Source organism: Mirounga leonina, unplaced genomic scaffold (genome assembly GCF_011800145.1).
Source record: "Mirounga leonina isolate KUSES-001 unplaced genomic scaffold, KU_Mleo_1.0 Mir_129, whole genome shotgun sequence".
Lineage (NCBI taxonomy): Eukaryota > Metazoa > Chordata > Mammalia > Carnivora > Phocidae > Mirounga > Mirounga leonina.
The window spans coordinates 50203197-50230802 of record NW_023270323.1 but is presented as its reverse complement, the minus strand read 5'-3'; the positions used below and the strand labels follow the sequence as shown (position 1 = coordinate 50230802).

General features: G+C 44.4%; 1 protein-coding gene across 8 annotated transcripts in view; it reads left to right on the top strand.

The window, feature by feature from the left end:
- TBC1D1 (TBC1 domain family member 1) overlaps nt 1–27606 on the top strand; it is a 229469-nt gene that overhangs the window by 95850 nt on the left and 106013 nt on the right. For 7 of the 8 annotated variants that reach the window (XM_035005149.1, XM_035005146.1, XM_035005148.1 and 4 more), the window contains 4 exons: nt 15862–16380; nt 18303–18392; nt 21631–21735; nt 22266–22398. In XM_035005149.1, coding sequence (XP_034861040.1) covers nt 15862–16380; nt 18303–18392; nt 21631–21735; nt 22266–22398 — 847 coding nt within the window. Of the gene's footprint in view, nt 1–12734; nt 12951–15861; nt 16381–18302; nt 18393–21630; nt 21736–22265; nt 22399–27606 lie in introns of those variants that run through there. The other variant, XM_035005153.1, reaches the window with a different exon arrangement.

The window sequence follows — 27606 nt, the reverse complement described above, 5'->3', positions numbered from 1 at the left end:
TTTAGGTAGGGTTAGAAAATAAAGCCCTTTTATTGTTTCTTTCATTTCAATTTAGAATTTACCTACAGCACTTTGGTGTATTTTCAAGTAAGTATGTTTCAGTTGAGGTTAATTAGTATTACAATATCCACTTTGAACATTAAGGTGGAGAAACAGAAAATTGCCATTTATTTTCCTCTCACATTCAAGTTGTGTGTTAAGTAAATGCTCTGACAAGGTTTGCATGGTCCACCCAATGAATTAGACACTGTTCCACCTCTACCCAAAGTGTGATGTGGAAGACAGACTCAGTGTGTTTACCTATGTGACAGCAGAGGGCCAGGTTCCATGGGAACCTGGGGAATGGAACAGAGGAGATGTTTGAACTGGAACAGGAAGAATGGGCAGATGGTAGTGGAGAGTTGATGGAAGGACATTCTAGAATAAAGGCTTCTCTGCCTGCCTACAGTTGTCAAATATGAGCTGCAACCCAAATAAGTTTCCTGAAATGAGAATTCAAAGGTATTTATTTTGTCACATTTTTCCTCTTCTCCCATTGGCAGGGATAATATAAAGTTTATAGTAGAAAATAATTTTCCATCTGTTTGTTCATTAGACTAAATTGTCATATTCAGGCACTAGCTGGGCAGTAAATCACATCAGACTTAAATTGAGTGTTAGTAACATTTGAAAAGAGTTGTAATGTTTTTATATTGAGGAAGAATTTGCATTATGTAGAAATTAATTCCATAACTCTAACTAATGGACATTTGAGTTTTACTCGGTTGAAATTTACTCTCCATACTGATGGCATCATTCCATTTTAATTTCTCTTTGTAGATTTTGATGGCTATAGCTTCTGGTGCAGCTTTCCCATTTTCAGTGGGATTTATGTTTGCATTGGCATGGTGTGATGGCTTTGTTGCATTATTCATACATACAATATATACACACTGTGGCCCCGAGAGAGATGCCTGGTGGTGGTGGTTATATTATCTTTGAATTAGCTGTATGTACCTGGTTTCCCTTGCCCCCTGGGCATCCTTTAGTCCATGGGTCCTTAACATGGGATCTGGGGTGGGGGATGGGTGGGGTGGTCCATGAACTAGGGAAGAAAATTACATCTTTATTTTTACTAACTTCTAACTAAAATTTAACAATTCCTTCATTTATGAATGCGGTCATCAAATCCAGTAACATTAGCAGCTTCCATGACAGTAACATCAATAAAATCAGTTTTCATATTGCATTACAGTAGTTATGCATTTTTAAAAAAATTTCTTTGTTTAGGGACGCCTGGGTGGCTTAGTCAGTTAAGTGTCTGCCTTCAGCTCAGGTCATGATCCCAGGGTCCTGGAATCAAGCCCCAAGTTGGGGCTCCCTGTTCAGCCAGGGGTCTGCTCCTCCCTCTGCCTCTACCCCGTCTTGTGCTCGCTCACACTCACGCACACTTGATTTCTTGCTCTCTCAAATAAAATCTTTAAAAAATTTTCTTTATTTGAGAAAGAGTGCATGTGGTGTGCACGTGCAAGTGGATGGAGGGGCAGAGGGAGAGAATCCTCAAGCAGACTCCTCGCTGAGTGCAGAGCCTGATGTGGGGCTCGATCTCATGACCCTGAGATCATGACCTGAGCCAAAACCAAGAATCAGATACTTAACTGACTGAGCTACCTAGGCGCCCCTACAGTAGTTACACATTTCTAAAAAATAGTGTGGATGCTCATCGTTACTTTGAATTACAGCATTCGTTTGACTTACCTCTAGATCCTGTCAAATATAGTAATAAGCAATACTATATCATAATTATTTGGATAATTCCCTTTTAGTGTAATTAAGTTATTTTGTATTCCCTTGTCTTCTATTTTGTACATTTAAAAACTTTATTCTGAGGGAGTCCATAGGCTTCACTATGCTTGTCTGGGACACAAGTTTAGGAATGTCCGCTTTGGTCCCTGGGATGCATTTGGGAGAAGAGCATGCCAGCATTTGCTTAGGGAGGATTGGTAGGAATGTGGGATATGTAATGAAAAGCTGAGATAGCGGCTCTCACCCGAGATGCCCACTAATCCCATAAGTCTTGCCTGTTGCCCTAGCCTACAGCAGTACCCAGTTCAGCACAATCTCAGTAGCTCTACTGGTCATTGTAACACATGCGTACTGCAACAAAGGAAGGGTTAAACTTCATTCTCTGTAGTCCTTAACTAGAATACACTAAATGATTGCCATCTAAAAATGGTGAAAATAAAAATAGCTTAGGCGTTTAAAGGGGTCAGCCTTCAGCTGTCTAGAAAAATCTTAAAATCCCAAAGGACTTAGTCCCACTGTTTCTGGTTTACTCTTTTTACAGCATTTATTCTTCTGCAAATACTTGTTGTTTGCATACACTCATACATTGCGTTGGAGATATTACAGATTTATCATGGTTCTCTTCTGAGATCTTAAGATATTTGTCATCACTTCAAAACCTGGAAGTCACTAAATTTTTCTTTTTAAAGATTTTATTTATTTGGGAGAGTGAGTGCACACACGGGGTGGGGGCACAGGGGGACGGAGAGGGAGAGAGAATCTCAAGCAGACTCCTTCTGAGTGTGGAGCCGACGAGGGGCTCGATCTCAAGCCTCCGAGATCATGACCTCAGCTGAAACCAAGAGTCAGATGCTCAACTGACTGAGCCACCCAGGTGCCCCACTAAATTTTTATTTTGAATTGCCATCATACATTGAAAGCAAATTTATCGAGTACTTGGCTGTGTGCCAGGTACTTGGCTGTGTGCCAGGCACTGTCGTAGGCACTTTGAGCTACATCAGTGAACAAAATAGACAGTAGTTCTCTCTTAGAGCAGACATTCAGGCATGCAGGTGTCTTATGCTCTGAGGTTTGTAGAGCTGTTCTGCAGGCTAGAAAAACTGCTTGCCACCCACAGACCTGTGTACTTTTTAGGTAGTAGTTTCCCACTGTTTCTGTGGGTCATTGTGATGTACCTCAGGGCTGGCTGAAGGAGGGGAAGGGAATGTTCTGCTTTTCCAGTTCCATGTTAATCAGAACATTCCTGCTTTTGCATGTTTGGGATTGCTGGAAGATTGGGGGTGGGGTGAGGTAGGGGAGAGTTCTGTTGCCTACTGGATGTGTGGAAAGATAGATTCTTGATGTGATTGGCATTATCAGTTGCTGGCTGGTATAGAATAAATTTTTGTTCTGTACTGAAAGGCAGTTGGATAGCAAGCTCGTTGCCTTTAGGTCCTGTTACTTAAGTTATAAAAAAATTTTTTTTAATGGCTTAATACAACCATTTATCATGTATGTGGTTTTGTGGGTAAGGAATTTGGGAAGGGCTCCACTGGGCAGTTTGTCTGCCTGGCTTCCTGTGGGGCAGCGAGGTCTAGATGATTCCTTTTCCAACATGGCATCTTTGCTCAGGTGTCTGGTGGTTCAGTGGTCCTGGGCTTCTCTTGCTGTCCAGCTGGGGCCTCAGACCCCAGGGCTGCTTCATGTGGCTTGGGCTCCTCAGGTCCTGTCACTTTCATAGGGAGTTGATCTTTTCTTACTTTGTAAACATGAAGGGAACAGCTAGCAGTTATTGGGAGTGAATATGTGCAAGGCTTTATACTAACAACTTCCACGCTTATTGTTTAGTTTATCCTCCAAGCCTCCAAGGTAGCTGGTATTATTCCATTTTGATAAAAGAGGAGCCTGAGGTTCTAGGAAGTGGGTGACCTGCCCAGACTTGCACATGAAATTGCAGAAGCTGGAGCCTGTGTCCACATCTCCAGTTATAGAACTTCCCTGAGGATCTGTCCGTGGAGTAGATTCACGGCTGTGGCTGCATAGGAGTTGGGGCTGACTTTCTCCTCAGAGTTGTGACCTACAGCAGTGAGAATTCATCTCTGTCTTCTTAGAGGCTATTCTGTTTCAGTGTCTGCTCCTAGAGGGCCTGTTCCCTGCAGTGGAATGCTTCTCTCCCGTCCAGCAGGCAACACTGGGTTCATTCTCATAGTTTCCACCTCCCTCCCATAACATGCACACAAACACCATACTACTCGAAAGCAGCAACTAGGGGTCCAGGCAGTTTTGTTTTGTTTTGTTTTTAAAAGATTTTATTTATTTGAGAGAGAGAGCACACGCCAGAGAGGCAGGAGGAGAGAGAATCTCAGGCAGACTCCACGCTGAGTGCGGGGCTCCATCTCAGGACCCTGAGATCATGACCTGAACCGAAACCAAGAGTCAGACGCTTAACCGACTGAGCCACCCAGGCACCCTGGGGTCCAGGCAGTTTATGCAAAGGATGGGATGCTCATCACACATTTGCCAAAATGGCGTGTTGGGCAGAGTTCCCGAAAGCTGGCATCAGGCTTATTGCCACTGGATCCTGAGTAGGTTTATTTTTTATTTTTTTAAATTTTTTGAGTATTCCTGTATGTACAGTGTTTCAGTGAATGGAATTGATGCTGTGGTTATCAGAAAGGAGTGAGATGGTTCTCTAGGGGGTGATAGGTCACTGCAGTATTTCCATGATGATAAAAGTTAGTTGCAGAACACTGATCCCCCACACAGGCTTTTTTTTTTTTTTTTTTTGATAAAGGAAATTAGCATTTAGCATAGGCAACCGTATGTCAGAAAAACCAGAGTATTAACTGTGGCTATTTCTGGGCTTGGGAATATATGGGCAACTTGATATGTTTCTGTATTTTTCTTTTACGTGGATGTGTATTAAACTTACTAGAAATAAAGATGACTAAATGCATCCTGCTGCTGTGTTTACAGAGGCTGTTTTACCGAGAAGTGGTTTTACATGGTCCTTGTGGTTGGCCCCCCCCCTTTTTTTTTTTTAAAGATTTTTATTCATTTCTTTGACAGACACACAGCAAGAGAGGGAACACAGCAGGGGGAGTGGGAGAGGGAGAAGCAGGCTTCCCGCTGCGCAGGGAGCCCGGTGCGGGGCTTGATCCCAGGACTCTGGGATCATGACCTGAGCCGAAGGCAGACGCTTAACGACTGAGCCACCCACGCGCCCCGAGGTTGGCCCTTTCACAGCTAGGTGAGATACCACAGCCTGGCCAGGGCTTTGATGGGGCTCAGCGGAGGGCCCTGACCTCAGCCCCTGGAAGGGATGAAGAGGCGGGGGCAAGGTATTCCTCCTCTCTGTCCCTTTTTCTCCATAGGAACCTGCCTGCACCATCTTGAGCTCTCCGCTCAGCCTGGAGAAGTCCTCCCGGTTGGCCCAAAGGCACCGTGGCTGGTGCTGAGTGGGAGCCGAGGCCCTGAGGGAGGTGGGGTGGGGAGCAGAGTGCATGTATGTAAGAGGAAGGCATCACAGAGGGGAAAATATAGCTTTATTTTCCTGTTAAAACAAGGGGACAGGGAGGGGAAGAAGTCAAGAGCAAAGCCTACATTTTCCAGTATTCGGCCTCAATTCTAATAAACTGATTCCATTCAGTGTGTTTTAAATACACTAAGTCCAATTGTAAGGTGCTGTCTGGGACTAGTTCTCCGTGAGCCTCACGTGTTGCACATTATGCTGAGAAGTTTCTGATTCGATTAAAAAGACTAGACTGTGTGGCTTAGGGATGGGTGTGTTTATGTGCTGTGCGTGGGATGCTGTTCCCAGCCCTGCGGGGAGTTGCTGAGGTTCTGAGCCGAAGTGCAGCCTCCTTGGGGGATGACTCGTTACTGTGCTCTGAACCTTGCCCTTGGAGGGAAGCTCTCCTTGATCTATTCGGTTTTTTTCCCCCCCCAAAGATTTTATTTATTTATCTGACAGAGAGAGAGACAGCGAGAGCAGGAACACAAGCAGGGAGAGTGGGAGAGGGAGAAGCAGGCTTCCCGCCGAGCAGGGAGCCCGATGTGGGACTGGATCCCAGGACCCTGGGATCATGACCTGAGCCGAAGGCAGATGCTTAAACGACTGAGCCACCCAGGCGCCCCGATCTGTTTGGTTCTTTTGGGGGAGGAAAGCCTTGTACCTAAGTCCCACCCTTGAAGATCTGGTGGAAACTAGAAAACTTCTTTGCTGTGTTTTCCATTGAGGTGGATTCTGCTCACAGGTCAGCAGAGGAGGGCTGTGGAGCCCCGAGGGAGGGGCAGGGCCACGTGCTACCCCAGGGGCTCCAGCTGTACGGTGGACCCTGGTGCAAGGGGAAGAAAGTTACCTTTTGAGAGGTGCAGAGTCATCTTTGAGTGGCTCATTTAGACCTGTGTGTAAGGCAGGGTGTGGATACTTTGTAAATTACCCACTTTTTTTTTTTTGGTTCTGTTTCTTAGTTCTTTCTTAGTTCTTTTTTACAGCCCTTTCTCATTCAATGAGGCAGGGAGCAGAGAGGCATGGGAATAATGTGTAAACAAGTCACTGAAACGTAAAATCTATCTTGGCTTTTTCTGAACATTTTTGGTGTGATCTAAAATTTTATATGTTCCCCTTTTTTATAGGGAAAAAATTGAGTCAGTTGGGCTCCCTGAAGGTCTTTGGTGGCTGGTTTTATTGTAAGGGTAGAGTTTGGTAAATATTTAAATCTTCCTATTTGCTCTTGATAATTTATTTGAAACGCACTGAGATTTTGTGTTTCTCTGTCTTCTTACCCTTCTTAGCACTTCTACTCCTGTAGTGTTGGCATTCTGCTTTGTTGAGTCATTTGTCTACTTCTTTATCCCCTCTGTCTAGATTGTAGGTTACCCGAAGAACAGAATCTATGTGTGATTCATCCTTGTATTCACCACAGAATTTGGCATAAAGTGTTTTATATAGTGGGAGTGTGAACAGGACTCTTGGTTGCAAGTGACAGACACCCAGTGTAAAATGGCATAATAAAAAATTTATTGGCACAAGAATCCCTGTTGGTTGGCTTCAGGGATGGTTGGATCCAGGTCCTCAAACATCAGAACCATCATTCTCACCCTCTCTCTTCCATTTTCTTCCTCCCTGTCTTTGTTTCACCTCCTCTGGAACTATCTAGCATGCCTTTATTTGTGATAGCACCAGAAATTCCAGGCTTATGTCCTCAGAGTTCTAAGTTCAAGAGCAGGATTTCTTAATCTAGGCAATACTACATTTTGGGCAAGATAATTCTTTGTTGTGGGCAGCTCTCCTATCCATTGTAGGATGTGCAGCAGCATCCCTGGCCTCTAGTGACTAGGTGCCAGTTGCAACTCTTTCCCTCCAGTTGTGACAACTCAGAATATCTCCAGACGTTGCCAGATGTCCCTGGGGGGATGGTGGTGGGTGGAACTGCCCCAGGTTGGAGAACCACTGGTCTAAAGCCACAGCAAGTTTCTTTTTTCTACCAATTCCTTAAAAATGCATAGGCCTGCCAGTCTGGTCTGGATTGGGTTATGTGACCAACCCTGAACTAATTCTGTGGTGGGTGGGGTAATAGAATATGCTGGTTCCCAGGCACTCGTGAGCTGGGGCTGGGCCTGGGCCTGTCTGTGCCATTGAACCACTGGAATGAGGGTGGGTGAGGTACTACTCCTTACTGGGGGGGAGGGCACTGGAGCCCATGTAAGACCAAAACAAGAAACTGCCGAACCAAAGCCAAAAACCATGTGGACCCCCACAGGAAGTGGGAAGTCTTTTTGAAATGAGAATGAAGTCTTGGTGTAGTGGAAAGAGGATGTGTCTTGGCATCAGGCAGGTGCTGTCCTGACTCTTTAGCTGGGTAACTTTGGGCTAGTTTTTACCCTTTTCTCAATCAGATTCTATCATGCTTGTGAAAATATTATTTTTTCATAAAATTTTCATTGATGTTATACAAACAATTATACATAAATCATATACTCAGTGACTTCAGAGTTTAAATAATCTCATATACCCAGTGCCCAGATGAAGAAACAGAATAGTCCAGAAGTCCCACAGGCCCACTCCCAGTCACTCCTCCTCCAGAGAGAATAGCTATCCTGTCTTCTGTTGTCATAGCTTAGTTTTGCCTGTTTTTGAAATTTTGCAGAAGTGGAGTTCTACCATATGATTCTGTTCTACGTGTTGTTTCTACTCAACATGATGAGTACTTACCCATGTTGTTGTACATAGAATAGCTTGCTTATTCTCCTTCTACATGTTTTCGATTATATGGATATCACACATATTTGTCAGTTCTGTTGCTGGGCAGTGTTTTGCCTCTGGCTTTTGGCTGTTAGAAGTGCTGTGACTGTCCTTGCACACGTCTGTTGGTGAGCCAGGACACACCTCTGCCCGGGATGCCCTTGGGCTGGGGCTCTGGCTCCTGCACTAGGGGTGTAACTGCTTTTAACTGCTCTGAGATTCACAAGGACTTCCTGGGTTTTTTGTTCTTTGTTTTTGTTTTTTTTTTAGATTTTATTTATTTATTTGACAGAGAGAGACACAGCGAGAGAGGGAACACAAGCAGGGGGGTGGGGGAGGAAGAAGCCGGCTTCCCGCGGAGCAGGGAGCCCGATGTGGGACTCGATCCCAGGACCTTGGGATCATGACCTGAGCCGAAGGCGGATGCTTAACGGCTGAGCCACCCAGGCGCCCCGGGACTTTTGTTTTGAGGCATAAATGAGAAAAGGTGAAAAGACTCGTGTCTGTTGCCTGTTAGAAGGTCCAGATCTCCTGTGTTTCATCTAAGATTATTGATTTGGACATGAAAAGACAACACATGGGCACTTGTTAGCTTGAAAATCAGTTTTAATAAGTTTAATGTATTTGGCCCTGGATGATTTTAGGTAGAAGCAAAACTGTATTGGTGCCCAGTGCTCTAGCTGATTTTGCTGTTTTATTAACAAATACACACTATATGACCAAATATTCCTTTATTAATAATGATCTCTCAGTGGCAAAATTTCAAAAAAGGGCATCATTTATAAAAACCGATGGTGGTGGGGCACCTGGGTGGCTCAGTTGGTTAAGCGACTGCGTTCGGCTCGGGTCATGATCCCAGGGTCCTGGGATCGAGTTCCGCATCCTTCTCCCTCTCCCACTCCCCCTGCTTGTGTTCCCTCTCTCGCTGTGTCTCTCTCTGTCAAATAAATAAATAAAATCTTTAAAAAAAAAAAAAACAAAAACCGATGGTGGTGTGTGTCCTGGAGAAGGAACCAGCGCTTTAATGTTTTTTCCTAGTACATTTGCATGTTTATAGTTCCCTCTGCCTTGTAGAAAAGGGACCCCAGTGTCCCTTTGCAAAGATTATGTAACATGCATAACCAATATGAGGGATTGCTGTGATTAACTGCTAGTTCATTATATTTGTGAGCATTTCTTAATCTTCGAGAGATTATTTTGATATAAACTTTGATCAAAATTATAGAGTAGCATTTCTTATAAGACATTCACACCTATGGGGGCACCTGGGTGGCTCAGTCGGTTAAGCGACTGCCTTCGGCTCAGGTCATGATCCTGGAGTCCCGGGATCGAGTCCCGCATCGGGCTCCCTGCTCAGCGAGGAGCCTGCTTCTCCCTCTGGCCCTCCCCCCTCTCATGTACTCTCTCTCATTCTCGCTCTCTCAAATAAATAAATAAAAATCTTAAAAAAAAAAAAAGACATTCACACCTATGTATTTAATGAGCTGAGACTTCAGAGATGCAGTGAATTTATTTGCAAACCAAATTTGCCCTTAAATGGTATGAACAGCTTGTCAAACATCTGTGTGGCGATTTTTTCTGTTCCGTCTTGGCCAGTTTTTTCGTCTCTGCCGCAAGCACGGTGTGGGTCTGTGCAGTCGGGCTGCTTCAGTGCTGCTGAAACACACAGCTTGCCGGGGGCCAAATAGGGTTTGGGTATAATGGTGTGGGGACAGGGCGACGAGGGAGACACGAGGGGGACAGGTGATGGGTACCTCAGAGATGCTGCCCATCAGACCTGCCTAGCGCCTCTGAACACTGCAGATGCTAGGGCCCCACCTCCAAACAGGCTGCTGCTTTTAGCCTGGGGCAGGGCAGTTCTCCCGCGCAGCCCCGTTTGAGTTGAGAGCCAGGGCATTCACTGAGGAGGATTGGACTTTGAGGGCTTAGGTTCTCAGACTGAACATTCGGTGATTTAGTCCATGATCTCTGTCAGTATCTCTGCTAACCAATCAAAATGTTTTGCCTTTTTTAAACCTTGTTTTAGGAAAGTTACAGAACAACTTCACAGTCTTCCAGCAGCTCCCTTCTCTCAGTCTTCCTTGCTGACCTTCTCCCACCCGCTTCGGTTAGCTCCTGCAGCTGTTAAATCACTTAGGTTGGATTTGTGTCTCATTGTTTCAGACATTTGCGGAAACATGTTGCTTGCCCCAAACGGTTGTAGCGAACCTTTCAAATGATTATTTTGGAGTAGGATGTTGGGTTTTGTGTTTGCAGAAACTCTTCTCATGTGGTTTGACAGCTAAGAGTTTGTCCCATTGGCCATTTCAGAACTAGGGAAGCTGAGTACTCCTGTTTTACGTAAGAGGAAAGAGCAAGACCTAGAGGATAGAAGAGGAAGGATGAAGGAGGCGGGTGGCCTGTGTTAGGGCCAGCAGTCATTATTTCTCAGGTGCCAGATGCCGCCTCAGTCCGTTCATAAGCGTGGCTGGTCTCTCTTTTGGGAAGACCTACCCCGTGAGTCTGACCTTGGGCTAATTGTAAGCGGAAAGCTGCAGTTGAGGCATTAGTTCACCCTGAGGATCCAAAGCCAATGGGCAGGTAGGAGAGGCCTTCTCAGGCACACATTCAGTCCCTTTGCTCCTGTTGGTGTTCTCGCATCTGCCATGTTATACCGGAAATCACATATTTAGAGTGTCCCTTACTCCCTAGACCGCGAGCCTCTCAGGTCAGAAGAATCCCGTCTTCCTCCCTGTGTGAGGTGTACTCACACGTCTGTGTTGGATCTAGGCTCTGTGGGCCGCGCTCTTGGGCAACTCGGGTGCTGACATGTGTCGTATCTGGATGGGGTCAGACAGCTGTTTCAGCCTCTTCATTAAGTCGTGAGCACTCGTAAGATGTTGCCTTAAGTGTTTTGTATTAAATTTAAGGCATGTAAGACAGAGGAAACTACTTGATTTAATTTCGTTTTCTTCCCCTACATTTACCTTGTTTCTGACTGATGGATGTAAAAACCACTCCTTACCAACACAAATGAAACACAAGTCTGTTTCTTCTGGAAAATAATTATGCAGAATAATTTTCTCCTAGAAGTGCTTGTTTTAACTTTTTGCCGTGAGAGAACATTTCATCTAAGGGACAAAGCACAGCGTGGCCTGCCATATTTTTACAGTTTGGGAATGTCTTACTGTTAAATAACAGGGAAAAAATGCTAGAATTTTAAATACAAATCCGGGCTTCTTCAGATTCATTTATTATTTATTTGTTACCAGTTGGCAGGTGTATACTTTAAACAAAGGTATAAATGTAAAGTAAAATGACTTTTCATTCTAAATACTGTTTTAGAAGCTCTTTCCTTAGTCCTTGTGAGTAAAATTACACTTGCAGTGTGTTTATAATCCTTTAAAATCCCTAAATCCTTACCAAAAAAGTTGACCCAAATGTTTAAATAAGGACTTTATTTACAGAAATGAATGTTTCTAGTTCTCTTACACTAAGTATCATTTTCTGGTGACTTACAAAAACAATATTCACTTAAGCCTGCTGCAGAAACAACACGCATATATACCATGCTTTTTAGTATGTGAATTTGAAAGAAAGTTGTTTTGATTGTGAAATAGTGCAGATTTACTTTAAAAAGGAGCTTTAGTATAAACTCATAGGTTGACAGAAGAGCAATTTAATAAATTTTATGTCTAAACGTGGCCTTTTTTTTTTTATTACCGGTGATTCATTTTAATTAACATTGTTTTTTGTTGTGATTCCCAATGTACAAGGAAATAAAATCTCAAACTCTCATTGAATTTATGCCAGTATAATGCTTTTCAGGTTCTTGTTTTTGCTGTAGGTAACTTTAATTTACTCTGTCTGCTTGTCTGTGATCAGAAATGACGTAGATATTATTGCTGTGACTACACTAAAAAAAGATTGTGTTAGAAGTACCCAGATCGTATCAGTGGGAATAAACTCCACTGGCCTCAGTGTATTTACCCGAACAGGGTCAGTGTATTTGAGGTAAATATTGTAACTTGAAGTTTATGTTCTCAGAGCCTGCATTTTTACCTTGAGAGACTTTTCAGTTAAGTTTGCTTATTTTAGGGGTTACTATTGGCATCACCCCTTTCTTTTTACGTATCTCTCTGAGCTGCCAACTCCAGCAGCTGCTGATTATCAGTGGCCCCCTCTCCCTTGGTTGACATTCTGACGTCATCCTTGACCGCTCCGCCTCTCCTCCTCTGCCTTCCGTCCCCGGTTTCCTTAGGTCTGAAGCATTGGTGTGGCCTACGCACCCATCCCTGCCTTCTTCCTTTACTTTGCCTTTTTCTGTTCCCAGGTGGCAGCCACTCTTGCACGTGAGCTGCTGATGTCCCAGCCTACGTCTCCTGTCTTGGACTCCAGGCCCAGCTGCCCAGCTGCCCGCTGGATGCCTTTACTTTCAAGTCCTCCTGGTCTTACTCAACACGTACACAAGCCAAACTCCTCATGTCATCTCTGCAAACCTGCTCCTTCTGTGTTCCCTGCTCACGCAGTCTGAGGCCGACTCTGCAAGTCACCTGCTGGCTTCCATGCCCTCAACTCCCCCATCCAGATAGCCACCAAATCTTGTGTATTCTGTCTTCCGGAAGCTTTTATTCAGCCTTTCTCTCGACTCCCATCTTTGTCCAGGCTCCCCCAGACCCCATCTCAATACTGTAAACGTTCTAACTAAGCCTCCCTTGGGGCCCCACTCCCGCCCAGGCAGGACTGCCTTGCTTCCATCCCCTGCTTCTGGATCCCTACCTCCTGGCATCTAGTGATACCTAGAGAAATGTTTGGAAATAAAATGAAGTAAACGACTCTGTCCCCTCATGTGACAAGTAACCCTGTAGGTGAATCCAGGACAGAGTTAAAAGAATGGAGAATTCAGGATTTCATCACAAGTGGATATTATGCCTTCATTTCTCGAGAAATAGTGCTCCAGGTCTGTTCTTTATAAAGGGAACTACACTCTCAGTATAGATTTACAAACTTACACACAGGTGGAGTCCCTTTTTTATTGAAAAAGTCTCCTGTTTTACTTACGGTAATTTTAAAACATTAGATTTTTAATTGTTAACAGTTTATTGCTGAAATTATGTTTGGCGATATGCTGTCAAATACTCTGAGACGGTTATGTTCTTGTCAGGATCCCAGTGATGCTTTTTAACCCCCGTTGTCTCCTTTATGCCCATGTTACAGTTCACCAGAGCAAGGAGAGGGGGCACTGGGCTTTGACTAAAGCCCGTCTCCTAAAGGTTGTGATTAGTGTGTAGGAAAGACTGGCGGTTGGAAAAACTTCCACAGCCTCCACCCCGACCAAGGTTGTGTTGTGCTCTTCAGCCTCTTCCGGCCTTGGGAAGTAAGGGAACGATCAGATTCTCTACTTTGGGTCTTTCTTCTCTCTGTGCCATTTACTGTCGAGTCACTGTAAATTCACACGACTTCACCCATTTTCTCTGCGCTTTGATTATTTAATGAAAGACACCATTACCTCAGATGCAGTGAAAGACCCAGCACATAGAAATGACACTTACGTTAACAAGCCTCGGGAGCCTGTGTAAGACTTTTCTGTTCAGAGAGTACGTTTAATAATGGGGAAGATTCATGGGACTCCTGATAAAATAATTTCATAGACTTGTTCAGAAAAGTGGTGAGGTTCTTTAGTTGCATGAATTGGTTATTTTTCTTTGAAAATTCTTTACTTCACAAAAGTAACTTTTACCTGAAAAATCTTACAAGCTTTTTTTTTTAAGAAACTGAGGCGAGGGCGCCTGGGTGGCTCAGTTGGTTAAGCGACTGCCTTCGGCTCAGGTCATGATCCTGGAGTCCCTGGATCGAGTCCCGCATTGGGCTCCCTGCTCGGCAGGGAGTCTGCTTCTCCCTCTGACCCTCCCGCCTCTCATGTGCTCTCTCTCTCTCTCATTCTCTCTGTCTCAAATAAATAAATAAAATCTTAAAAAACAAAAAAACAAAAAAAAAAACAAAACTGAGGCGATTCTTACCAATGTCCTATAGTGACTGTTGGCAAAGGTGTGAATGGTGAATGGAACCTAGGCTTCCTCCCTCCGTCTTCTCTCTGTTGTCTCTTTTATATTAACCATTTCCAGGTTTCTGTGGGATGTGTAGTGTGGTAGGGAGTGTGCTATAGCACAAGCAAATGGTGCAAATACATGCTTGACGGATGTTGAGATTTTGGCTTATCTAGTACTGTTTAGCTTGTATGCTTCAGTAATCAATTTTTAAAATACAGACTCTAGCTAAATATATTTTAACTCTTTGCATGATAAAATACCTTGGAAGGATGTATCATGATCTTTATGGCAGAGATACTGTCTTTAAGACATGCTTGATAGGAAATCCCAAAGAGAAAAGTCTCGAGTCATTGGGTCTTATGGAACAGAAGCATACATTTTATTTTATTTATTTATTTATTTATTTATTTATTTATTTATTTATTATTTTTAAAGATTTTATTTATTTATTTGAGACAGAGGGAATGAGAGACAGAGAGCATGAGAGGGAGGAGGGTCAGAGGGAGAAGCAGACCCCCTGCTGAGCAGGGAGCCCGATGCGGGACTCGATCCAGGGACTCCAGGATCATGACCTGAGCCGAAGGCAGTCGCTTAACCGACTGAGCCACCCAGGCGCCCCAGAAGCATACATTTTAAATATACAACCATGTCCCTTTCCTGTATATGTTGATCTTTGACCTGAATTGTTAACGGGTTTTTTTGTTGTTGTTCTTTCCTCTATGATGTTGTTAGAAGACTTTGAGCCTCTGGGTATTGGGCCTTAAATTGAACTTTCTTACATAGCAAAAAAGGGAAAAAAATGCTTTGGGTGTTAGGTCCTAACGAAAACTAGGTCCTTCCTGATGAAGATTGAACTCGTGCCTGTCTTGTTTCAGTACTGCGGTTGTGCCTCATCTAAGTGGTCACACAGATACTTACTGCGGTCACAGATTCGTCTTCGTGTCCACTGCCACCTGAAGGCGCTTGTCAGAAGCTCCTGATGAGAGGCTGTAGCAGTAGGGACGACTGGCACACGAGGCCCTTTGTTCATTCTCTTGGTCATGGCTCTGCACGGACCCTGAAGGCTTTGGAGTCTGTGGGGAGAAGCGCCCGTGTTGCCACGATAATGACACTCTTTTGGTTGCTCACTCCGTGGTTAAAGCCCCCGAGCTCTGTAGTCATTACCAGCTAACTGTTAGGAAACCGAGAACTGAGCAATCAATTGCCAGTTGTCCTTGAAGAAAAAATAACGATGTGATTTGAAGAAAGGTTTTATACGATAATTTCAGTCTTCACTTGGCATCCTCACCTCACGCATTTATTGTGGAGGACTCTCCGAGACACACTGCCGTGAAATCGAGAAAAATTGCATGATGTTTTGGTGAGCCCCACTGGAGACAGACCTCTTAAGGAGGTGACGGGAGCTGCGGAGAGGCCCGTGGCTTTGCAGTGTGACCAAGCCGGGGTGGACTCCGAGGCGCCACGTTGGGCTGCGTGTCCGTGGGCTAGTCACTTAACCTTGTGGAGTGTTGTGGGCACGTGAATCCTCTAGCATAGTCCCTGGCACGAAAGAGGTGCTTAATAAATATTGTTCCTCTTCTCCTGTCTGTGAGGCTTGTGCATTTCCCTCTCATGGGAAGGCGTCTACGGTCTCAGGTTCCCGTGGCCCCTACTTCAGTGCCACGGAGCACGCGGTGGGGCGCTCGGGGACAGCAGAGCGTAGGCTGCTCATACAGTCGTGCCGTGTGTGTGTGCGTGTGTGCGCGCGTGCATGGGCGTGCGCGCCAGGGTGGGAGTACCATCTACTGCAGTGTCCAAGTAACACTCTTCCTTTCCTGGCAGGTGCCTGAGATCATCAGCTCCATCCGCCAGGCCGGGAAGATTGCCCGGCAGGAGGAGCTCCATTGCCCGTCCGAGTTTGATGACACGTTTGCCAAGAAGTTTGAGGTGCTCTTCTGTGGCCGGGTGACAGTGGCTCACAAGAAGGCCCCTCCGGCCCTGATCGACGAGTGCATTGAGAAGTTCAACCACGTCAGTTGCAGCAGGAAAGCCGAATTTGACTTGGTCTCCCAGAATTCTGAAACCCCAAATCCCGCGGGAGGCCTTTCCTTCACGGAGAAGTTCCGATCTGTGCTCCAGCCAGCGGGGAACGGCGAGCAGGGCCGGAGGCCGATGCGCAAATCCTTCTCCCAGCCCGGGCTGCGCTCGTTGGCCTTTAAGAAGGAGTTTCAAGATGGAAGCCTTCGCAGTAGTAGTTTTTTCAGCTCCTTTGAGGAAAACGACATTGAGAACCACCTCCTTAGCGGACACAATATTGTGCAGCCGACAGATATTGAGGAAAATCGAACTATGCTCTTCACGGTAAAATACCATCAAGCCCTGGGCTCATCCCCAGTGTGAGATCCATGTTCAACCGGCTTTATTGAGCAAGGATTCGTAGCAAATTGCTTTCGGATTTATGTGTGAATCTATGTACCTTTTACCTTTATAGTGAATAATCCTTTTCTCAGGATAAAATCCTTACTTTAGTCCTAGGCCTTTATAAAATCATTATTGGAAACCTAAAGAGAATCTATCTTCTATCCTTGTTTGTTTTTATCTCTACCACGCCCCCCCCCTTAGTTGAAAGAGACCTTTTCAGTGGAAGCGACAGGGCACAGATGTAAAAGAGGCCCCCGAAAGGATTTTTTAAAGTATATTAATTTCAAGTAATATATTTCAACAGAATCTTTTAGTTGGAAAATACTCCCTCTTTACTGTTTCTATTAATTTATTATAAAACATTTATCCTTTGTTAATCAGGATAATTGGATTTGGGGATAAGATGATATTTGAAATTTATACCCAAACTGAAATAATAGTTTAGCCAACTGTTTACTCCCTTTTTTCTGGAAGAGGTTTGGTGAACTGATAGCCAAGTGCCGAAAAGGAATGGACAGGGAAGCTGTCCTTGGCACTTGGGGTTCCTGGGTTCTGTGCTGCTCTGGGCTCCTCTGGATGGGCTTGCCTGGGGCCTTCCCGGCAGTGAGCTGGCCACTGATGATCTAGGGAACTGATTGTTCTTCAGCCCTCTTCTAGAATGTCATGACTGGTATTCTAGAGAGAGCAAAATTACCGTGAGTATGATGTTCTTGTGCCTAACTCAGAGCGGTGAGGTGGCCGACGGGTAAGGAAGCTGCTACTTAGGTTAAGGCCATGTTGGATGTAAGCAGATTTAAGATGAAGATGATGTGTCAGTGGGTAAATAGGGCTTTTTCTTCCTCTTTTCATCATGTACTGAAAAAAATGCTAAGCACTCAGGCTTGTGCTTTAGTCTGTGGTGTATATTTAAAAAGAAAAAACTCTTGGTGTTACTGTGAAAGCTGCTCGGCGCACGTATGTTCAAGTACTTGGTGTGTGAGTGCCGTGTGCAGGGTCCCTTGCAACATGCTAGTAATAACAGCGGTGAACAAGACAGCCCTGGTCTCTGCCCACGCCAAATTTAGATTCCAGTAAGGGGGATTGACAACCTAGTGTTCAAGTAATTGTCTCATTACAGTTGTGCTCAGTGCCACAAAGGAGAAGTAGAGGATTATGTGAGAACATCTGGGGATTCCAGGAAGGCTTCTTGGAGGAAGTGATTTTCGCTGAGCAGAGGTTCAGTGTGGCCACCTAGATATTATTCTAGTTGGAGTATCCTGGGTTCAGGGAGCAGCAAGTGAAAGGCCCTGAGGGAGGGATGGGCTCTTGCAACACAGCCCTCTGCTAGAATGGAGTTTATTACCTGACCCAAGGCTGTAAGGCAGTGTTAACTATGCTAATGCTCTAACTTTAAGAGGTGAGTAGTATTTGAATGCCTACCACATAGTTAGCTACTCAACAAATGGTAGGTTATTTTAACAATAGTTTTAAAAGACTTTTCAGTAAAACAGTTAATAGAAAGTGTTTTGGAAGTTTCAAAAGGAGAGCTTTTGTTTTCTGGTAACTTTACTTTTTATATCCTTACAAAGGGGAGATGTGGCATCTGTGGTTTCGTTGTTAACTTTCGGATATTTGGTTCTTTGATCTCAAAGAAGCCTGCTGTCTTACGTGGGTGAACGTACTAGCAGGTGTCCTGTGCTACCTGAAATCTGTAGAGTAAACCGAAGCCTCTGGAGGTGATTGTCCACAGTGAAATTGTCAGAATCTTAAAGGAGATTGTCCCTTTGGTTCTATATTTTCATAGGTCACAGAATGAGAATGTTTGTTTAATAAAATTGAATTCAACTTTCATGAAAAACTAGTTTCTTTTTTTGTCTTTTAAGATTGGCCAATCTGAAGTTTACCTCATCAGTCCTGACACCAAAAAAATAGCATTGGAGAAAAATTTTAAGGAGATATCCTTTTGCTCTCAGGTAAATGGAGATGGGTTATTGCCTCATTTGCATTTGAATTTTTAATGAATTCTTCTATCTGTTATTCAACAGAAGTGCTAAAAGGTCACAAGATGTATGCCTTCTAGGTACACTTGATTTGCGATCTTGGCATTTCTCTTTTGATTTGGTATATTAAGGCAAAATATACGTATAATTTTGAAATTAAGTTCGCTATTAGCAACAGTAATCTACTGGAGGAAATTGGTGTACTTTTCTTTTTTCAGTTATTGGTGGTCATGTTCTGTAGTCACAAATTCCAGATGTGTATGTGTGGGTCTGCGTACATGTCTTATATATACATTCATATATACAAATAATTTTAAATAGATGCTCATTTCTACTTTATAAAAATTCTTAACTTCTTTTTGGGTACGAGTCATTATTCTTTCTTAAAATAGTGAATCTCTTTAAGGATGTTTTCCTCAGAATACAGTGTCTACTTGAGTTCTTTCTTGATAGTCTCCCAAGGTGTGTTTCATGGAGATATTTTGGAGAATCGGTTATAGTGAGCTATGTCAATTGTACTCAGGGTCTTCCTAGCAACAAACAGGAGATCACTTAAAGTTATTGTTTGGCTGTATTTTAAAACTCTGACTTCTCACTTCCTCGCTTCCATGTTCTCATAATTAATAAGATGTAATGAAAATCTCATTGCTGATTTGTAACATGATCTGCATTAAAAAAAATCCCTTTTGAATCCATTTCCCAAAATGTGAAAATAAAGAATGCTCCTTTTATAGTTGATTAGGGAACCATTTGCAAAATAAATTTTTCCAAATCCTATTCCCCGGAGAACGAATGTCTAGCAGGTGCTTACCTTGCTGTGCGAGAACATGGATTGAGATGCCAGAATCTGTCCGTGATTGCCCATTTATTGGAAAATGTTCAACCTGAAAGTGAGATGATCCACGGAATTTAATCTCGCTTTGCTATTTCTCTTGAAATGTTAATGTTCAAGGTTTGCTTTTTCATGTAACAGTTTTATTATTTCCTGAAGGGTGTAGCTTACACAAGTGTACATGATGACCTGAGTTTCAAGTTACTGGCACTCGTATCTCTGCGTGCTGGGGCTTTCTGGAGACGCTCACGTATTAATATTTATGGGCTATGTCTTATCTGCATCACGGTGCCTCTTAGCTGATACTTCCAAAACAAGTTTACGTATTTATTGAGAAGAGTTCTTAGGAAGCTATGGTGTACAGCCTTGGCCTTAATAGCTTACATTTAAAAGCTTCTCTGCTCTTTGTGTGTATAATTCTTGACTCATTCTTCATACCAGTGTACTTCAGTACTTACCTGTTTGTTCTTGTAGGAGAGTATAAATGGGTTTTAAATCTTTTTTTTTTTGTTAACCTTTGTGTCTATGAGTGTTTGCGTGTGTGTGTGCTTGTGTGTGTATAGTTGTGTTTCTTCAATCATCTTTTGTCTACTTTTGATTCTCAAAGTAATTTTTTATTCTTTAGTACCTAGGAAAAGTTCTCATTTTTCTGTGTCCACTTTTCTGTATTTCCTTTTATTACTAAAATGAACATTAAAAATCCTGCTTTTCAGTTCTTATATTATGGGGGTAATCAGAATAATATTTTAGTAGAATGATGTTAATCTTCATATTTGAGAGATGTTTTTAGATATTTAAAATACCTGAGAAAATCGTGTGGAACCACAAAAGACCCCAAAAAGCCAAAGCAATCCTGAGAACAACAAAACTGGAGATCACAATCCCAGATTATATACTACAAAGTTGTAGTAATCAAAACAGTATGCTACTGGCACAAAAATAGACACATGGATCAGTGAAACAGAATAGCCCAGAAATAAACCCACGATTGTATGGTCAGTCTATGACAAAGGAGGCAAGAGTATACAATGGGGAAAAGACCGTCTCTTCAACAGTGGCCCTGGGAAAATTGGACAGCTACATAAAAGAATGACACTGGACCACTTGCTTATGCTGTACACAGAGATAAACTGAAAATGGATTCAAGTCCTAAATGTGTGGAACATGAAAGCACAAAACTCCTTGAAGAAAACACAGGCAGTTAACTTCTTTGACATTGGCTATTGCAGAATTTTCCAGATACCTCCTCAGGCAAGAGAAACAACAGCCAAAATAAACTATTGGGATTAAAACAAAATAAAAAGCTTTTGCACAGAGAAGGAAACCAACAACGAAATTAAAAAGCAGCTTACTGAGTGAGAAAAGATATCTGCAAATGATGTACCCCATGAAGAGTTAATATCCAAAATAGGAAAAGAACTTACACAACTCAACACCAAAAAACCAAATAATCTAATTTAAAAATGGGCAGAGGACCTGAATAGACATTTTTCCAAAGAAGTCATATAGATGGCCAAGAGAACACATGGAAAGATGCTCAACATCACTTACCATCAGGGAAATACAAATCAAAATCACAGTGAGCTATCGCTGGCAAGGATGTGGAGAAAAAGGAACCCTTGGTGCACTGCTGGTGGGGATGCAAACCAGAGCAGGCACTGTGGAGAACAGCATGGAGGTTCCTCAAAACATTAAAAATAGAACTACCATATGATCTGGTAATTCCACTACTGGCTATTTACCCAAAGAAAACAAAAGCACTAATTCAAAAAGATATATGCATCCGTGTTTTTACTGCAGCCTTACTTACAATAGCTAAGATATGGAAGAAATCCAAGTGTCCATAAAGGAATGGCTGAGGAAGATGTGGTATGTATATATACCCAATGGAGTATTACTCAGCCATCAAAAGGATGGAGATCTTGCCATTTGGGACAACATGGATGGACCTAGAGGGCATTATGCTAAGTGAAATAAGTTCAAGAAAGATGAAGAAAAAAAAGCAGAAACAGACCCAAATAGAGAACAAACTGACAGTTGCCAGAGGGGAGAGGGGTGGGAGGTGTGTAGGCTTCCAGGTACGGAATGCCCAAGTCACAGGGATGAATGGTCACGGTGCTGGGAATACAGTCAGGGTATTGTAATAGCGTTGCTTGGTGGTAGATGGGAGCTACACTGGGGGTGAGCACGGCATGGCATGACGTACAGACGTGTTGTACTCCTGAAACTCTTGTAACATTCAGTATCAGCTGTACCTCAGAAGAATCTGGGAAATAATTTGAGTGCTCTAGAAGACTGCTGCCTCAGTCTTGTTGCCTTCTGGCACTCGTGACTCGGATACGGCTCAACGCTCCTCCCTCTCTTCCCCGCCTTCAACAGGGTATCAGACACGTGGACCACTTTGGGTTTATCTGCCGAGAGTCTTCAGGGGGCGGAGGCTTTCATTTCGTCTGTTACGTGTTTCAGTGCACCAATGAAGCTCTGGTAAGTGAGACTAAGCAGCTCTTACCTGGAAGACGTACTTACGTGCAATGTCAACCTCACTGATTTTTCTTTCCTTCGCAAACCGTAGAGCTTCATCGACTTGTCGTTATTTAGCTTTAATTATCCGCCATGACTATTTAATAACTAGCTAGTACACATGCAAGCCTTATTTGGGTATGTGTCCTCCATTTTCGTTGTTTGTGAGGAACATGCTCCCGTTTACCCTTGGCCTAGCATTAAAATACGTCATTTTGGACGTATGATGCAGAGGAGTTGGCTTTTTCATGAGTATTGAATTTGTTTTTATTTTTTACCTTTTCTCCTTTATGAGCTTTGCGCATCTAGGTAGTGTTTCTCAGCCTGTAATCCTAGCAGTTATTATGATGATTATGATCTGTCCGTTGGTGATTAATAGTCCTCCCCCACCCCAAAATCTTAAAATGCTAAGTCTTTGCAGAGTCCTGAAGTCTCAGCCCCACTCGTCTTAAATGGGCATTTTGCTGGCTGCCCTGTGTCTTCTCTCCGATCAGGTTGATGAAATCATGATGACCCTGAAGCAGGCATTCACCGTGGCTGCCGTGCAGCAGACAGCAAAGGCACCTGCCCAGCTGTGTGAGGGCTGCCCCCTGCAGGGCCTGCACAAGCTCTGTGAGCGGATAGAGGGTGAGTAGCGGCCCCCCTCCAGGAAAACCGAGGCGCTCTGCGTTCCTTGAGAGGCTCCTGTTAGTCACAGGGATCCTAGATGAACTTCCAGCATGCGGGGGGGTGTCTTCTGTATCTTGCTGAGCTATTGTGCTAGGTGCTCAGGGTTTGAAAATGAACTGCCATGCCCCCGTCTACCATCGCCACTCTAAGGGTCGTGGAGTAGAGAAATAGAAACTATAAATCCAGCCGCCTAGTGTTTACCCAGGTTGTGAGTGGTCGGGTCAGCCCTGTTGGTTGCTGTGAAGAGATCTGCTAAGGTCAGAGCTGCAGAATCTCCGCCAGGTGTTTCAGGTCCAAGGTTATCGGTAACCCCTGCCGGAACAGTGTTCACGGAGTGAAGGGGGCAGAAGACAGGTTGCAGCTGAGTCACAGGGAAAGAGTAAAAGGGACTGAGAGTTGACTATAGTGTCTAGAAATGTGGTATAGGGAGAAACCGCGGTAAATGTGATCATTTGCAGCTACTATTTATTGAGCACTTAAGATGTACTAGGCACTATGCTAGGTGCTTTCACATGTGGGAGGAAAGAGGATTGTGGATTTGTACACTTCAGGGATAAGTACATCGAGGACTCGAAGTCTAGGGGGAGACTAGTGTGTGAGTCCGGGCGTCTGCCCGTGTGGGAAGGCCCTCCCTGTTACCAGCCCTCAGAGCCGCTCCCCAGGAGGAGGCCGCGCTGGGAGAAGAGCCAGCTGACCCAGCTTTGCACAGCTGGGGAGGTTTGAGCAAATCCAGAGCCGCGGGGCCCTGGTGGGTCAGAATAGAAAGGAAGAGACCCCTCCTGAACGAGGGGGGGGAATCTTCTTCAGGTGGGAGGGGAGATGCTCCATTTCTGGGCCTGCAGGGGAGGCGGGGGGCGAGAGGAAGAGAACCAGGGTAAACCCGCCATGATGATCCTCTGAGGGAACCCGACTTTGAAGGGGTTCATTCCTCTCTCTCTCTCTTTGGTTTTACATTTTTTTCCACGTATAAGAGGATTTCTAAAACGTTGTGTGTGAGTCTGAGGGAAGTCACAGGATTTGAACAACCCGTGTTACAAACAAACAAAAACCAGAAAAACCCCAAACCAGATTTGATCATTTCCCAGTCCCTAGAATAGTTCTAATAAGCTCTACTTGGGTAGAGAAAAACTCTATACTATTTAGATTTCATTTCCCTTTTTTCATAATCGTGGTAAAAGTACACATCATATAAAATTGACCATTTTAACCTTTTTAAAGTGGACAGTTCAGTGGCGTGAAGTACATTCACGTTGTTCTGAGGCCACCACCGCCATCCATCTCTGGGGCTTTTTAATCTTTCCAAACTGAGAGTCATTAAGCCGGAACGCCCCAGGTCCCCTGCCCTGGCCCCTGGCAGCCACCATTCTGCTTCTGTCTTTGTGAGCGTGACGGGCTCCAGGTACCTCATCTAAGTGGAATCAGGCAGCTTTTGTCCTTTTGTGGCTGGCTTATTTAGCATAACATCTCCTAGGTTTATTCATGTTGTAGCATGAATTTCATTCTGTTTTCAGGCAGACTAGTATCCCCTTGTATGTCTGTACCATCGTGTGTAGTCATCTGTCCGTAGACGTCTGAATTGTTTGCACCTATTGGCTGTTGCGAATGATGTTGCTGTAAAGTCGGTGTACAGTAGCTCTTCCTGTTCCTGTTGTCAGTTCTTTGGGGAATATACCCAGAAGGAGAATTGCTGGATCATATGGTAATTACGTGTGAAATTTTTTGAGGGACTGCCACTATATTTTCCACAGTGGCTACACCATTTTACATTCCCGTTAGCAGTGCACAAGTGTTCCTTTTTCTCCACATCCTGGCCAACGCGTGTTACTTTCGCTCTTCCTTTTTTTTTTTTTTATTAATGATAACCATCCTAATGGGTGTGCAGTGGTATCTGATTTCCCTTTTTAAATGAGCTAAATTGACAATTACCACCTTAAGTTTCAAAAGCTCATTTGCTGGCATTATAGTGCTCTTTAAAATGAATCAAAATGATTAATATTTTCAACTGTGCTTCCCTAGTTGTTACTGTTTGCTGACATTATACAGAATATAGCTGGAAAGGAGAAAAGTTGAGCTTTACCTAGAGATCTCATCTGAAAGGATCACTAACCCTTCCCTTAGTGGTTGTCAAGATCAGGGAAACGATGACAGAATTGTCCCTTAAGAGCTTATTAAGAAGCCAACGACAATGTTGGCCTTGAAGATAAAGCAGACCGTGATCTGCAGGACTGGAAGGATTCCAGAGTTCTACCTGATAAATCTTTCTGTGGTCTGGCTTAGCTTTCAGAAAGTGAGAGCTGAAAAGTTCAGTCAGGGTAGGGATTTTGCTGCTGTATTTTGGAATTATTATTTAATTCGTCTTTTTACCTGATAAAACCCAAGCAAAGCAGAAAGCTCTGCTAAGGTAGAAACATTCTTGATAGCACAATTAGAAGGCTGGTGTTTTGCCTGCCTGATGGGAAGCATTTCTTAAGTATAGAGGGCATCCATAGTAGGGGAGAGGTGTCCTTTGTTGGGGTGATGCTAGTTTTACGAACACTTTGAGGCCCTTGCTCTTTGCTGTGGTGCATTCCTCATAAGTAGAGTGAAGCGGTTTATGAAAGCTCATTGTATGTTCCCATAAGAGTAGCTCTAATAGGAAGTCACGCTCTGGCCACGATTTCCATACACTGGGGAGAGGACCAGTGACGTGGCCACAAAAAGGAAGGCTTAAAGACTGCTTTCTTTTTTTTCTTTTTTTTTTTTTTTAGATTTTATTTATTTGACAGAGAGAGAGATAACGAGATCAGGAACACAAGCAGGGGGAGTGGGAGAGGGAGAAGCAGGCTTCCCGCCAAGCAAGGAGCCCGATGCAGGGCTCGATCCCAGGACCCTGGGATCATAACCTGAGCCGAAGGCAGACGCTTAACGACTAAGCCACCCAGGTGCCCCATAAAGACTGCTTTCTTAATCAATTGATGTAGTCGGGTTATGCCCTAGGATTTATAAAAAAGTACATACACTCTACCCACCGATCACGTTGGACATGCCACTCACAACATGTAAGACATGCAGCTTTGCTTGGGTCTGAATTTGAACTCTGAACAGCTCCTCCAGTGCTTTATTTAGCATTTTGCTTATTTTAAAGTTGAGCAGAGCATTTTGGGAATTACTAGAATGAACTATATGTTCACTAAAAAGGAAAAAGAGTTGAACTGAGTTTTCCTTTTGCGGTCTAAGTAAATTTGCCTCTGGTAGAGCAAAGCCGTTCATCAGAGCTCCCTTAATAAGAGCCTTTTCTGCACTAACGCTGTGAATGGCCTCACTAACAGCCGGGCTAAAGGGGTTGTAGTTGGGGAACGTGCTTCACTCTGGTTACCTTTTTCTCTGTTGTTCCTTGCACCCCTTCCCCCTGTAAAGCCTTTTGGCATCATGTGGGGGGTACCACCTTCTTGCTGCAGAAGCCAGCCAGCAGCGGTTGACGTTGCTGAGAAGCCACGTGGAAGGTTCGCTGTGAACGTGGAGTGGAGAGCCAGGCACGGGGGCCGAGGGGGGTCAGAAACCTCACCTCCTGTTTGAGGTGGGGCAGCAGGGACCTCCTGAGGTGAGGCATCCTGACAGCAAGGATGAAACTTGCCAAGAATCTCCTCATACCTGCTGAGTATGAAGAGTAGTCTGTATTGTGGCCTGATTGTTAGAGGTGTATAATTAGTCTGTTGTGTAGTTATTCCATTATACTGTTAGTCTGTTGTATAGTTGGTCAGACTTTTCTTAGAGCTTGGCGGTTCTCTCCACATGTGAATGTCTCGTCAAACAATCACATATGTCCAAAATAGGATGCTTGTCACATTGTGTCAGAGACCTGCGGAGAGGCCTTTTGGTTAACGATGACTGTTCATTTTACTCGTAAATTTAAACACTATTTTGATTCAACATTTAAGTAGTTAGTGCAGTAAAACCATCTCTCTGTTTCCCTGGCTTGTATGACCTGCCAGCTTGCTGGAAGAGTCCCTGAACGGCGTCTGACAAAACCCATCTGTCTTTTCTGCACTTCGTCCACCTCCGCATTCACTTTAGGACTGAGGCCACTTGTGGGTGGAGGAGGCAGTGGGGAGTTCACGAGCCGTCCGCGGAGGTAGACGGGCATGGTGTAGAGCCTGACTGTCCCTCACTTAGCCGATGACCTCGGACAAAATGCTGGACTTTGCCCGTGCCTCAGTTTCTTCATTCATACTTTGGAATTACTAAAGATGGTGCCCACTCAGGGACTGTTGTGAGGATTGAGATGATGCACGTAGTGGCACAGCCGTCACTTCAGAAGTACTGGCTTCTATTTTTATAGGATTTTCTTGGCAGAAACTAAGGGGGGGGGGTGCTGCTGGGAGGAGGGACATCCCGGAAGCTGAGGTAGCCCCTGCAGTTTGAGGAGGGGTGCGGCTTCCATCAGAGCTGTGAGCAGGGTGGCGGCTCTGTGTCCGGCTGCCTGGGGTGGGGTTGGGGTGGGGAGGCAGCGGCTCTGTGGCGGGCTTGGCTGCTGATCGGCCTCCTGACTTTTGACGAGTCACCCGGCTTCTTTTTTTTTTAAGATTTTATTTATTTGACAGAGAGAGACACAGCGAGAGAGGGAACACAAACAGGGGGAGTGGGAGAAGCAGGCTTCCCGCGGAGCAGGGAGCCCGATGCGGGGCTCGATCCCAGGACCCCGGGATCATGACCTGAGCCGAAGGCAGACGCTTAACGTCTGAGCCACCCAGGCACCCCATCACCTGGCTTCTCTAGACCTCAGCAAACACCTGTGTAAAAACAGAGGCTTGATTTCCAAGTCCTGGTTCCAGACTTCAGAGGTGTCCCCTCCTGGCCATCCTTAGCCGTGTAGATGTATTCACAGTGTCCTCCGGGGCAGAGCCTTGGCCAAGCACCTGCCTAGGCACCCAGCCTCCTCAGCTGGGGGGAGGGGGGAATGGGGAGGGAGCTGCAGCAGGTGGGTGAGGTGAGGGCTGCCTTTGGAATAAAAGTACTGAGCTGCGGCAGTTTTCCCACGGTAGTTAGGTCAGCAAATCCTTTCATTCTAAATCTTCTCAGCATGTGTAACATTTATCTCCGGCACCAAGAAAAGGCAAAGCAGGATCTAAGCGATATTTGTGTGGAGAAACAACTTTCCAGAGTATCAGCTTCTCATTGGCACTAAGA